At 38.0% G+C, this 14,118-nt stretch overlaps 1 protein-coding gene across 3 annotated transcripts in view; it reads left to right on the top strand.

Annotated features, from left to right (window-relative positions):
- Window positions 1-14,118, top strand: part of PPP1R13B (protein phosphatase 1 regulatory subunit 13B) — an 86,105-nt gene that overhangs the window by 70,345 nt on the left and 1,642 nt on the right. The window contains exons 8-17 of one of the 3 annotated variants that reach the window (XM_075426667.1): window positions 290-454; window positions 1,281-1,461; window positions 3,207-3,362; window positions 6,678-6,847; window positions 7,698-8,199; window positions 8,742-9,508; window positions 10,957-11,094; window positions 11,175-11,308; window positions 12,021-12,187; window positions 13,107-13,306. In XM_075426667.1, coding sequence (XP_075282782.1) covers window positions 290-454; window positions 1,281-1,461; window positions 3,207-3,362; window positions 6,678-6,847; window positions 7,698-8,199; window positions 8,742-9,508; window positions 10,957-11,094; window positions 11,175-11,308; window positions 12,021-12,187; window positions 13,107-13,306 — 2,580 coding nt within the window. The remainder of the gene's footprint in view (window positions 1-289; window positions 455-1,280; window positions 1,462-3,206; window positions 3,363-6,677; window positions 6,848-7,697; window positions 8,200-8,741; window positions 9,509-10,956; window positions 11,095-11,174; window positions 11,309-12,020; window positions 12,188-13,106; window positions 13,307-14,118) is intronic. The other 2 variants (XM_075426669.1, XM_075426668.1) reach the window with 2 other exon arrangements.

The raw sequence follows: 14,118 nt of genomic DNA, 5'->3' as shown, positions 1-14,118 counted from the left end.
GGGATGTAGCCTATGTGTATTTAATAGGTAGCTACTAGTTTATTAGGACATTCTTTTGCTGCTTTCTTTTAAGAGCTGTTAATGGTTGCAGATGCTAATTTGACAGGCTGCGTGGAAGCATAGCATTAGAGATGTCAGAACATAGTCAGTCCAAGTTGCTTTGGGTTTTTTAACACTGTATTAAAAAACAACTTGACAACAGACAAAGTGAAGTAACTCTCCTAACAAGTATGGGTGGGGTTTTTTTGTTTGGTTTTTTTTGTTGTTTTATTTTGTTTTGTTTTTTAAGATTCGTAACAGACTTAACCAGGAGCAGAACTCCAAGCTTCAGCAGCAGAAAGAACTTTTAAACAAACGTAATATGGAGGTGGCTATGATGGACAAGCGAATCAATGAGCTGCGTGAACGACTATACAAGAAAAAAGTTGAGGCACGTCAAAAAGAAAACATTCCTGTAAGATAAACTGTTAAAAGGGCCACATTTTAGTTTATCAAGAGCCTATAAAAACTATATAGAATCTCACTTTTTCCCAGCTGAGTAATACAGTTACATCTGAAGAACCTGTTTTAAAAGCAGCAGACTTCTTAAAACTCCTTAAAGGTTTTGTATAGATATCAGAAAACTATTAGATAGAATGTATTTCCTTACATTTTTCTTTATGGCATAGACCACACTATATTAAAATTTATAATAGTTTATATTTCTAGGAAGGGAAGTGTGATTATGGGCTGTGTTTCAAAGCATGAAAGTATGAAAAGTTTGGCTTTTATAAATTACCGATTTTCCAATATGGAAAATTGATAAAAATATAAATGATCTGATAAAGTTAGTCTTAATAGTTGTCTGGAACTTTGAAAATAAATCAGTTGCACAGTAGACCATTTGTCTAAGGACTAAAGATCAGTTCTGGATTCCCATATATATTCCTAGCTTTTAAAAAAAAATCACATTTGATCATTTAAGACCTCATTTTAGCCCATTAGCCTAAGAAAGGCACAGTGAAAGAGACCTTATACAGATAAAGTTTTCTGCAAGAAATGTATGCACTGTGGCTGAGAAATTTAATTTCTGAGGTGTTGACTTTAGGGAATAAAATTTGTACTTCCTACTTTTTCTTTCTTTTTGGGGGAATAGAAGCATGGAGTATGGTAACTTAATTATTAAGGTTTCTTAGCTACAGTGGATCGTTCTAGATAATTAAGTTTAGACCTCCTGTTCATGCACAAATGCCTAGATTAAATGGAAGTTCACGTTTTAATTTGTCTGATTGTTTTTGTAGTTGAATCGTATTAATGGAACTTCATCACCCCAGTCATCCTTGAGTGCTTCAGGAAGGGTGGCAGCAGTAGGACCTTACATCCAAGTTCCAAGTGCTGGCACTTATGCTGTACCAGTAGATCCAGTTAAACCACAGTGTCTCACCATTGCTTCTAGCTCAACACATGGAAGATCAAAATCTGGTAAGCACTTCATGTGTATTAATAAACACCACGCATGTTTGGAAAGGAGTAATGAAGAAAAGGAGTCATCTTAGGAGACCCGATGTTGGCATAATCTCTGTAGTGGAAGAGAGGCAAGTTTTAGATATCTCCATACTATTCTCTGAATTGGACATCAGTCATTTGACAGGAAGCGTTTTTGCCTCTTCCCATGAGTTTTTCTTAGGAGACAGAGTGTTTTGCTTGACATTTTAATAGCTGGTACACTGCTAAAAGGAGCACATGTTCTTTCACAGTTTCTATGTTCTGTCTTTAACAGCTTTTCAATTAGTTTGTGTGTTTGAAGCTAATAATGAAATCAGCTTAGTGGCAAACCATATTATAAACAACTATTTATGTTGCTTTTTGTCAAGTAAAATAAAGCTAGTGAACAAGTAAAAAAAATATTACTTCTCAGAAGGAGACTAAATAGGAAAATAGAACAAAACTATGGGAGCGCTTTGCTCCAACTGAGATGTGACAATTTGTGGTGCTTGACGCATTTCTGAAATGGAATAACCATAGCATTGATGCTGTTTACTTGTTTCTGCCTTCATTAGTGAAGGAGCTGCCTCTCCAGAGTACTCCCCAGAACTTAGTGTCCAAAATTGGCTCCCATGTCTCCCATAATTAATAATACCATCTACATTATAAAATAGTTGTGTGTTTTTCTTTTTAAATTCACATTGGAGACAGAAGGAAGCAGGTCATGACATTTGTGCCTTAAGTTCTCATTCTGGCAAAGCTCACCTTGGTGCTCACATCCTAGCAAAATCAGAATTCTTAATAAATTGTTAGCTAGGAAAATGCACATAAAATACAAATAAAAATGTACAATCCCATAGGTCTAACCACAAGATTTGGTTTACCTGGTCTGCTAAGAGAGGCCGAAAAACAAGATAAGCAATGACCACTAGAGCAAAGCTTCTGCACTGTTCACGTGCCTTGAAGTACTTGAAACTGAATACTCCAGCTAAGCTTGCAGCGTGCTTCCAAATGGGGAGGATGAGATGGAGGGAAGACAGTCTGAACCTCTCTGTAGAAAAGAATGACAGGAATACTCACCCCCTCTCCCCAACCCCAAGGTCAGGATGAAACTATCCAAACAGAATTTGAAAAAAAACACAGTCTTTTCCATTGATATGAGTGATTTAACTATACCTTTATTTTAATTCAAAGGCTGTACAAACCCCATCACTGTGGTTTTATGGAAAAGTCTTAAGAGTATGGAATGACTTAATTGCGGGGTGAAGTGAGAGATTTGCAACAGTTTTGTTTTCAGAGATGTGTATTCCTCTCCCACATATGGGAAAGGACAGCTCGTAACTTTTAAGTTCACCAACCAAAAATAATTCACTATTTTGTAAATAATCAGCCTCAGAAGATATACATACCTTCTTCTAGACCTACTTCAGGAGGTTACAAGATCTCTCAATGATAGCTTTTTGATTTTATAAAAGTAATTATCTAACTTAAGACCGACTTTATGTTTGTTACTCTGAATGTACCTCAATAAAATCCTATAAGATAGATTTATGTAAGGAGAAACTTATATGCTCCCAGGAAGAAAAGACATTGAGAATTTTTTTTCAACTGTCATTGCTTTTATTTCTCATTATCTGAGTGTTCCTGTTCTAATTTCTCCATTGTCATTGTTATAATTTTTCCACCACTTTTTTTTTCTTTCTTTTTCTGTGTAACTGGATCTGCCTTGGTGTGTCCGGTAGAGACAGACTGTGGGAGTGTGAAAAAATCTCCAGACACCTGGAAGGTTTCTGATTTAGACATAATAGTGGATCCTATTCTGTCACCTCACACTTCTCTTCAGTCTGCTGTTCACAATGTCATCCGCCTGGCACCTACTCTCTTTGACACCCAGCACTGTGAGTCCATAGAAGATCTCTGGCTAGCTGAGAACTCAGTTTTTAATATGGTCATCTGAGCTCTTGCACACAGATGCATATTAAACAGCATCTTTAGAACCTGTGTTATGGTCCGGCATGCAGAAGATGCTGCTGAAATATAAAACTGTTGAGAAGTTGCTTTAAATCTTTTAAGGAAACAGTTTTGCAGCAAATTCGTCCGTGGAGTACTGGCGTAGTACACTAGGGATGAGCTTTCTTCATTGAAAAACCTCGAAAAATTGTTATTAGAAAACTCATGGTAATCACCAAAGCATGTTTTAGCATATCTCAGAGGAGACAGATGTATTACATACAGCTTTAGCTTGAGTTACTTTGTGGGAAACTGAGTTTCCATGTTGCACTGGCCCCAGAGTTGGGATAAAAGCTCACTCTGTCCAAGTCAGTGGCAAGAATCTTGCTGACTTCCGTTGAACAAAAATGTTATACTTGGTTTGCACTTCAGTTGCTATAGTAAGTGTCCTAGATCCAGACCTACAAAAACTTTTAGGTAAAATCAGAGAAAATGCACAAAACCTTTTATGTTTGCATGTCAGTATCTTTTTTATGTAAATACAAAATAGACTGGTGGGAGTTGAAATACGCTGGGTGTGAAGTGGTCTTACAAGCGGCAGACAAGAGGGGTACCTTTGGAGGAGAAGATGAAGCCAGTTGGCTGAAATGGCTGTGGAGTGGCTGAGAGCCGGAGCTAGTGAGGGCTTGTCAGCAGGGCGTTGCCATCAGATGGGCAAGAGCGCCTGGGACCTGTTCAGTCTCACCCAAGACAGCAGAAGGCAGACGCTGTTTGGTCGCCTCCTCTTAGCACCTATCGCGCAGCCTTTGGCGCCTGACGCTGCAGCTGCAGATTGCAACAGCAGCTTAGATAAGTGCGTGAATTTCAGTTTGGGTTGTGGGAGTACGTGAGAGGAGCGCTCATAAAAAATGCACGGTAGTTGGCAAGTCTGCCAGATTGTAACATGAAGGACTTGAAAGTGGGGAACAGTTATGTTCTGATGTTTATATAAGCAGAATGAGAGAGAGAGAGAGAAGTTGCAGAGAGGAGAGCGAGTTTGAATTTACTGCCAGTCTGTTATCTCAGAATTTGAAGATGCACATGCTAATATTTGGAATTCAAAGGATTACAAAAAGCATTTATATACCTGTCTTTCTGATAGAAGAGTGTGGGCTTGTATTTACAGGTAAGATCATTAAACTTTTCGAGATTTTTGCTGTTGTTTCTGTAAGTTCTTTCTTAATAGCTAAATTTATGGCTAAAGGCGCTTTTATGTTTGGCATGAATCAGTTATAAAACCTTTTACTGACCTTCAAAACAAAAGTTTTACTGAACCATCACCTTTACTGGAGTTACGGAAGGTCCTGTGTATTCTGTACAGTAAATGTTAATTCAGTGCATACTTCAAAAATTTGCCATTATTTAGGGTCAGAGTGTTTACACAGTCATCTTTTTGGTCTTGCTTTTGATAACCACATGATTAAAAACAATAACAAACAAACAAAAATCCCAACACGTCCAGTTCTTGGATGTTGCCAAGGCTAAAGCTGGGCCTCATTACTTCCTGGCAGTTTGCAAGTGTGAAAAGTGATTTCTGGACTACATACTATATTCTCAGTATAAAAAATATGCAAGTGTTAACCCTATTTAAATGACCAACCACAAAAATACTCTTGCTCCAAAGTAATTGTATCTCAGAACTCAAACATAGTTGATAGGAATTTGAAAGTTTAATACAGTATAGTGTGTGTAATATTAAGGAATGGTCTAAATAAAAAATAATTAGTACGGTAGCTTAAATGCAGAGGTAAAACTTTGTATTTTTTGCTCACTTAAAAGTGATACGATTTTAACAAGCCTGTAATTATGTTTACGAGCTAATAGAGTGAATTTGCACTCATATAGTGAAAATATTGGGTGGTAATTGTCAAGAAATCTTCAGGTTGTCATTTCCATCCGTGGGGTGGAAGAAAAGGGATACTCGGTAAAGAGAATAAGGCTTATGGATAGAAAGTAGAGTGGTGATGTTAAATTCAGTGTCATAAGAATATTTCTATGCAGCTTATTCTTAGACTATCTGTTACACGAGACAGAGGATAGCAAAGAATTCTGGAAATAGCCTTGCTGATTCTGTGTGCTAGGGGCTTAAAACTGAAATGAAACAGGAAACTTTGCCATTAAGTACCTGATTTTCATTTGATGTTGTCTTACTATGAGGTCCAGAGATCTCAGTAAATCTACATGCATCCCACCCCAAACCCCCTGTTTTAGCTGTTATCCTCTAGTGAAGTTAGTTGTGTGTTACATGTCATCTTTACTGATTCTAAGTGCTCCACTAAAGTCATTACAGGCAGTAGGGAGGGAGAAATGATCTCTGGTCTCCTTAGAATAAGAGAAACCTGAAGTTTAATCTTTTAAAGGCAAATCGAAGCCTTAGCATCTACCCCGGGATCTGTCTAGTTACTATAAAACGGATCTAATTACCAGGCTGTTTAAACTCTCTTGCTTGCTTAGAAAACAGAAACTAGTCTCATGCAGTTAATAAAGTAACATATAAATGCATCTAGGACTTCATTCAGGATTTGTTGCCTCAGTTTATGTGCAGCTATGCATGATTTTTTGCATATGATGAAGATAAAATCCCATGACTTTTATCTTGACTGTGTGAGTCGAAGTTGTCAGCTGACCTTATAAATTTCTTTAAAATTAAATCTCTGGGGCAATTCTAATCAGGTGAGTATGTTGAGGAAAAATAAAACGTGAAGTTTACAGCCACTTCCAGCAAAGGCATGTATGCTTTTATTCTTCTGCCCCATTGTTGAAATGAGTTTTTACTTCCTGGTATGAGTCTGAATCTAGTAAACTGGTAGTTTAAATTTGGAGTAAGTCCACTCAGAGCTTATGCAGACTTAACATTTAGCATAATTTGACAGTGTCTCTGGATAGTACCAAAAGAAATACATTGATGAAGTATTTCTGTAACGATTTTTGTTCTGAACTTTTAATAGTAGAAGATGCAATGCTCAAACCAAAATTTTAACCCTCGTTTTTTCTGTAGAAATTTTCAATGCAATTTGAATGTCAAAGGGTAATGAACAGCATATTATATGCAGTGATTGGGCTTTCAGTATTGATTTCTGAATCAAACATTAATTGTGATTTCTCTCATTTCTGGAATGAAATTAATCCTGTTGTAAATCTAAGAAAGATTTCACATGTTGTTTTGCTTGTTTACAATGGTGGTGGGGATTATCTTAAATACAGTATTTTTGTCTGTTTTCAAGCTAATGATGGGAATTGGCCAATACTTAAACAGAGCTCAACCCCTGTGGTAAAACCCCCTCAAATCTCCAACACAGACTGGAAGGAATCAAGCATGGATACTGCTTTAAAACAAGGAACTATATCCAGCCAGCCTTTGCCAACTTCAGTATTAGGAAGTACTGATAAGCTGGTGGGTTTCATCTGTAATATATTTATAGATTTGTTTTGCTGAAATTATGAATGTTTGGCTTCCATAGCTGAAATCACTTCACTTACATACTCAGTTTCCCTGCTGATGATTATTTAGAGTCACAAAGAAAATTACCTTTGTATTCCTCCTGTTCCTTTCTGTTCTTATCACATTACAACTTTTTTTTTTTTTTCAATTTCAGTAATTCATATTCCTTCCTGTTCTTTTACGTATCTGGTCTCCCCTTTCCTCTCCCTTTGCTTCTCCTGATCTTCTCCCTCACTTTCCTATTTTTCTAATTCAGATCTTTGTTACTCTTTTTCCTTGGTGTAGATTATCACTTTTTCAGTGTGCTCTTTTTTTCTCACAAAAATCTCACAAAAGAAGTTATTAAAACTATCCTTGAGTGAGTCCACTGGTGTTGTCTGTCTGCAGTGTTGTTGTAGTTCTTTACGACTGTAATCTTTAAAGAGTAAGAACTTTGTCTTAAAATAGTTTTAGTGAACTCTGTCACACTATATATTATCGAATACCTTATCAACTAGATGCTGAGATCCAGAACCTAGAACAAGTTATTCAGGCTTTGAAAGTATGCAAATAGTTTTGGATTTATATTAATGTGTTATAGCTGGAGATGCCTTTAAACAGTGGCCTCTGTCTGACGTATGATGAGGTCTTGTGGTAAATTCCGGTAGAATCATATCTAGTGATTAAGGAACACAAATTGTTTATACTGACTCCTTTGCTGTCACACAAGATCATTAGTATGTTTTGTTGAATGAGGAATATTCTTGCTCACTAGTATTTTATTTAATTAAATGACACATACTTTTTTATTGTTCTTACATAGGGTCTTGACCTGGGGAAGGTGCCACCAACAATTCCTGGTGTAAGCAAGCAGTTGCCTCAAAACTATGGGACCTATCCAAGTCCGGTTCCCTTAGGAACAGGTTCTACAAACTCTCTAGAAAGACGGAAGGATGGCAGTCTGCCCAGACCAGGCACCAGTATAACAAATCGGCAAAGACCTGTTCCACTTCCACCGCCAAGCAACGTACATCAGCCCAGTTCTTCACAGCAGATTCAACAGAGAATTTCTGTACCTCCCAGCCCTACGTATCAACCTTCCGGTCCCCCCTTGTTTCCAGGAGGAGATGGCAGGCCAGAACTCCCTTTAACCGTGGCAATCAGACCATTTCTAGCTGATAAAGGATCAAGACCTCAGTCTCCCAGAAAAGGGCCACAGACAGTGAACTCCAGTTCCATCTACTCCATGTATCTTCAGCAAGCAACACCACCAAAGAATTATCAACAAGCTGTATACAATACCTTAAATAAGTCAGTAAAAGCAGGTAGAATATATTTTGGTTTTTTCTTCTGTAAGATACTGTTAAGATCTACTTATGGGGCTAGTTTACTTTCCATATTAGTTTGAAAAACTTGTCTAAATCTGTAAGAAAATAAAGATATTTTTATGCATGCAGCATGGCAGAGAAATGATCCCATGTATTTTTGGGGTGATAAGTAAATATACATTCAATTACCTTTTATTTAAAACAAGATGCGGTTAGAACAATACAGTCTGGATACTCTAGCAGTACTTTCAGAAATCAGTTGAAAAAACAGTGTCTAGAGAAGAGAGGTTTTCTCCTTTTACTGCTTCCTCATGAAAGAGGAAAAACATTCCAGGTGTTACTTGTAGCTTATAATTGTAAGAAGCATCACCTTCACCAACAGGTGAGTATTTATTTCTGTTTTGATAGGTTCCAATACAATTAATTTGATTCTTTTTTCTTTCTGTATTAGTGTCAAACAAGTAGCAACAGAGACATACACGGTTTATTTGCAAGTTTGAGAACAGTTGTTCACCATTTCCCATCTTTCTTTTCTTCAGTTTATGGAAAACCTGTATTACAGTCTGGTTCGACTTCTCCCTCACCCTTGCCGTTCCTTCATGGTTCTTTGCCTGCCCAGACTTCCTCACAGCCACAATCTCAGCCTCAGACTGAGGTGTCTGAAAAAGATCAAGAGCTGGAAAATGCTCCACCATCCAGTGAAAACAGCAATGTGGAAAACATTCCTCGTCCTCTTAGTCCTACTAAGCTCACACCTATTGTGCATTCACCCCTGCGATATCAAAGTGATGCTGACCTCGAAGCTCTGAGAAGAAAATTGGCCAATGCTCCCAGGCCATTAAAGAAACGTAGTTCTATCACTGAACCAGAAGGCCCAAGCGGACCAAATATACAAAAATTATTGTATCAGCGCTTTAATACTCTTGCTGGAGGAATAGAAAGTGCTCCTTTTTATCAGCCAAGCAATCCGCAGGACTTCATAGGCATCTTAGCAGATGTTGATAACGGTAACGCTAGTACCAATGGCAATATTGAAGAACCTATTCCCGTGCAGCCTACAGTTCCTCTTCCTGATGAGCCACCCCCTTCGTCAGATGCCAATGATAATGAATTACCTTCTCCTGCGACTGAGGAACTGATAAGCACTGAAACCACAAATCAAACATCTGAGACAACAGAAGATAACAACAACAACCCTGCTATAGTTCCTTCTACTGAACAGTCACCCAGTCCCACCCCTGAGGTCAGTTCTCCAGTAGAAGATGAAGCTCCTTTGCCACCTGCTCTTCCTCCTCCACTTCCTCCAGTAAGTAACAAAGCAAAAATGCAGAAAAGAAAACCAGGGGGGTTCCAAGGAAAATTCTGATGGATTAGTTTCTTTACTACTGTAGCTGTTTAGTAAGGAAAATATGCATACAGGCAACAGGAAGTTGTGTATGTACTTTAGGTAGTAGAACTTACTTCCATTAAAAATATTTTTTTCGCTTCTCTGGGCCAACAAAGATAACTAGTTATATTGAACTAAGGGTAAACTATGGCAGCAGGAATCTTTTTAATTTGCAAGCAAGTTGAAATAACTGTTTTGGGAGAAGTGCACTCCTTTTCCCCTCTCAGTAGAGAGATGTGAGATGAGGGCTGACAACACCAACAGCAACACAGCTGACTGGTTTTAGCAGAAATGTTTTTCTAACGGGCTTGTCACATAATTTGAATTGCTTTCAAAGTCCCTCCTCCAGCTGCACCAAGACCTTATAAATACTTGTCATTACCAAAATCTACAGCATATGGAGAATTGAAAATGGGGAGAAAACTGAATTTTATTCTTAGTTGTTGATGTGACTCACTTTAACATTGGTTTTAAAGAATATCTCCACTTTTTGATTCACGTAGGGACCTTGCATTCCTCTGACAGCTTGAGTGCAGTGTGCACAGGGCCTTGTATGCATTTTCCGTGAGGACAAGTGGGCCAGGATGCTTCTGGGAGAACGGAATATGCTAGCAACAGATATTATTCATATTGAGAGGGGTTTATCTTCCAAACTGAAATAGTCATACTAAATAGGAGCATAAATGAAAACGGATCTTACAGTACTAGAGACTAAAAGCATTCTGTAAAAGCTGTAATTATTAATAGATTATGTTTTTTCTGGAAAGTGGCAAAGGACACGTGTGAATGATTCAGAATATTCTTGAAACACGCTTAAATGTTTGAGAATGTGCCGTTCCAGCAGGTGTTATCAGAAGAAACGTAAAATAGCTTCATGTTCTGTACTTTTCTTCCCCACAGCAAAACTCATAACCCTTTGGTACTGACCCACAGCAGATACTTTTTCTAATTTGCAGCAAAGATTCCTCTGAGTAGAGACTGATACTCAGGCTGTATTGTGCCATGCTTTCTAGTCTAAGAAAAAGTTTTGACAGTGTCTCGGACAATCCACCAGAAACACACTGAGCTCATATTATTAGATACAATTAACATTGTGGTGCTCAAAAACCATTCACTGAAGTACTTTGTTCCTTGTACTCATTACCTTTAATTAGAAGCCTCTAGATTATGTTGGCATGCTTTTTCAATTTTTAACTGAATAAGATGTAGTAAGGTGTATCAAGCCTTTTATTTAGAGACTAATACATAGTTCTAATTACCATTTAAGGAAGGAGGATGGGATTCTTAATCTAGTTAAACAGTAACTGAATTGTTTGTAATGCTTATGCAACCTGAAATGATGCCTTCCAACCTTCATCTCTACTCAGACAAAACGTACCAATTTGAAGAAACCTAACTCGGAAAGAACAGGCCACGGTTTGAGAGTGAAGTTCAACCCGTTGGCTCTCCTCCTGGATGCTTCTCTGGAGGGAGAATTTGATCTTGTACAACGAATCATATATGAGGTAAGCTTCTAAACAGTGGCAACATCTTTAGATATTTAGGAAAGAAAAAAACGTGCTGAACTATTTTATGTTTTCAATAGGTTGATGATCCCAGTAAACCAAATGATGAAGGAATTACACCTTTGCATAATGCAGTGTGTGCTGGTCATCACCACATTGTGAAGTTCCTGCTTGATTTTGGTGTAAATGTAAATGCAGCAGATAGCGATGGGTGGTAAGTGTCAAGATTTTTAATGTAGCATCTGGGAAAACCACCATTTTGATGCACATTCAAAATTTAGTTAGTCAGGACCTGTTTTGGGAAAAGTTTCCTCCTCCTTTAGCCCCAGCAAACGAGCATTTTCTAATCTCTAGGTGGTGACGAACTCAAAGGCAAAGTTACACTGTGTTCAACTCGTGTGCAAGCACACTTAAATCATAAAGTATACTACATTTTAGTTTTATTTAGTAGTGTAGTTGCATTTCTTGTTCAGATGCTGAAATAATTAAATTGTAAAGAACAGATGAGAAAAGTTAATTTGTTGAAGTTTCATCTTCATGCGAGCCACCACGGATTTTGGTGTTCTTGAAGAATCTAGCCTTAGAAGCAGATGTAGCACTTCTGAAGTGTTTGGAGGGGATGTGAAACCTTGCTATGCTGATCTGCTTCTGTGTTGGAAAATACCCTTTTATACCCAGCAGCTTTGTAAGCTATGAAAATCGACATTTTTGCTAACATCTATTTTATAATGTTTGGCTTTACTGGAGTTAGATAAATCGTGGAATCCACTCCAGTTGCTTGACAGGTTTTGGACAAAGAATACATATACTATAATAAAGAGAATTTTCCGTTAAAAATAGACAGGCTAAACTCTATGTTGCAAGACAAAATAGTTAGGATTCATGGAAGTTTATTTTTTCATGTGTGCATTTTTGCTTTATTTCAGGACACCCTTGCATTGTGCTGCTTCTTGCAATAGTGTTCATCTCTGCAAACTACTGGTTGAATCTGGGGCAGCTATTTTTGCTTCAACTATAAGTGATATAGAAACTGCTGCAGACAAGTGTGAAGAGATGGAAGAAGGTTATATTCAGTGTTCCCAGTTCTTGTACGGTAAGCTGTGACACTACCTTACAAACTTTTCCAGCTTTTCTAAAATTTGTCCCTTTCTGTCTCTCTGATCTGCATGAAAGATCTGCTTAGGCCCCAGACTTGACAACGCTGCCCATCATGTGTTCTTTCAAAATGCTAAAAACAGAATAGTCTTTTCAATATTATTGCTCATAGTCCTTCTGTTCTTTGAGTTACTTCACAGGCTCCTTCTAATGTTGCAGATTTTTAAAGTTTAATTTGGCTTAATTTCAAGGAAATGCTTCCATGGGGAGGTTTTGACAGTAACAGTGAGTTGTCAAGTATCTTGACAGAGATACTCCAACTTCCAGATGCACAAATTTTTAGCAGATCACATGAAGAAACACATATACTTTATGAATAATTAACTTACATAATGTATCTAGTTACTAAGATATATTTTGCAAGAAAAGTACCTTTCTGGAGCAGACAAATATTTAATTTACATCAGAGCTGTATTTATCAGAGGATACAGGCTTCATTAAGGCTCTATATACCTGACACTGTGCAGATTTTCAAAAGCTTCAGGTGTTACTGTACAATGCCTGTTGTAGAAAGCAGGCCGGTGAGAAATACACAGCAGTTCTACAAAGCTGCTTTGATCAAACATTTGTAAAACTATTTTTATCCTCATTTGAGTAAACGATTGTAAAGTTTCTGTTGCATATATAATAAAAGAGAAACAGCTCATGCTTTAAATGGGTTTAAAATATTCTGTAAAGTTCATTTTTATCATGGAGTTGTATTTCTGAAAGCATTTCATCATGGAAGTGCTGAAATTTGTTCATGAAATTTTATTAATAAGAGACTAATATTTGGCCACAGCCTCCACACTGTAAAATATCCTGTTTTTCCCTCTGAGATTTTTAATCCAGTGTGTTCTCTGATTTGTTGTTAACAGGAGTGCAAGAGAAGTTGGGCGTGATGAATAAAGGAGTGGTGTACGCTCTGTGGGATTACGAAGCCCAGAATAATGATGAGCTGTCATTCCATGAGGGCGACGCCATTACTATTCTAAGACGCAAGGATGACAATGAAACAGAGTGGTGGTGGGCCCGCCTCAATGACAAAGAAGGCTATGTCCCTAAAAATCTTCTGGGGGTAAGTTCTTTTCAAGTTACCTTCTCCCTTCTATGTTCCACTTCCTCCTGAAGTAGGAACACAGGACAGATCTTTGGTCAGAATCCCTCTGTGCATCACATGGATACGCTGCTACAAAGTGCTGGAAAGCAGATTATCCTTATTCTCTCTGGCCTCTGTGTCATTGTAAACAAGAAAGAGAGGCTGTGGTTAGGAGATTAGTGCTGGTTTTTATTTGGGAAGTTAGTATACTTAAAGTATTTCATTATTTAATCTTTAATAAGATTTCCCCCCCCCCCCCCCTTGGCTACCATATAGGGCCCCTGTGTAAAGTGTGGTGGCTTTATCGGGCAGCTTGAAGCTTTGGCCCAGGGAGTTCTTTAGGGAGGTTTTTAATATCTGGCACAAGATAAGCAATATATAGATACATACAAATTTAAAACACAAAAGAGCCTTGAAGATGACAACTTTAGGCAAGTTGTTTATGCTGCTCTCAGTCAAATGGAGCTATTGTGAGAGACCAGGAATGTAAGGCTACTGCTAAGCAGAGAGAGAGAGGACAAAACACGTAAAGAAAACCTTACAGAGCAGGAAATAAGCTCTCTCTAGGGGTCAACAGAGAATTCGTGTACTTACAGAAGAGCATCCTTTGGTCTAGTTGGGGATCTTGAGCTAAATGAACCAAGGTGTTTTCAGAGCAGCAGTGTTGTTGCTGTTGGCAGGAAGAAGTCAGCCCTTGGCCTCCTGCTGCTTCTGGTTTTCCAGAAGTTACCTAAGAAGGTGCTGTAGCTTACAAAAAACTCACCCCCCCCCAAAAACACGTTGCATCACCC

Source organism: Opisthocomus hoazin, chromosome 7 (genome assembly GCF_030867145.1).
Source record: "Opisthocomus hoazin isolate bOpiHoa1 chromosome 7, bOpiHoa1.hap1, whole genome shotgun sequence".
Classification (NCBI taxonomy): Eukaryota; Metazoa; Chordata; class Aves; order Opisthocomiformes; family Opisthocomidae; genus Opisthocomus; species Opisthocomus hoazin.
Note: the sequence above shows the minus strand (reverse complement) of the source record. Positions and strands in the feature narration are given on the sequence as shown.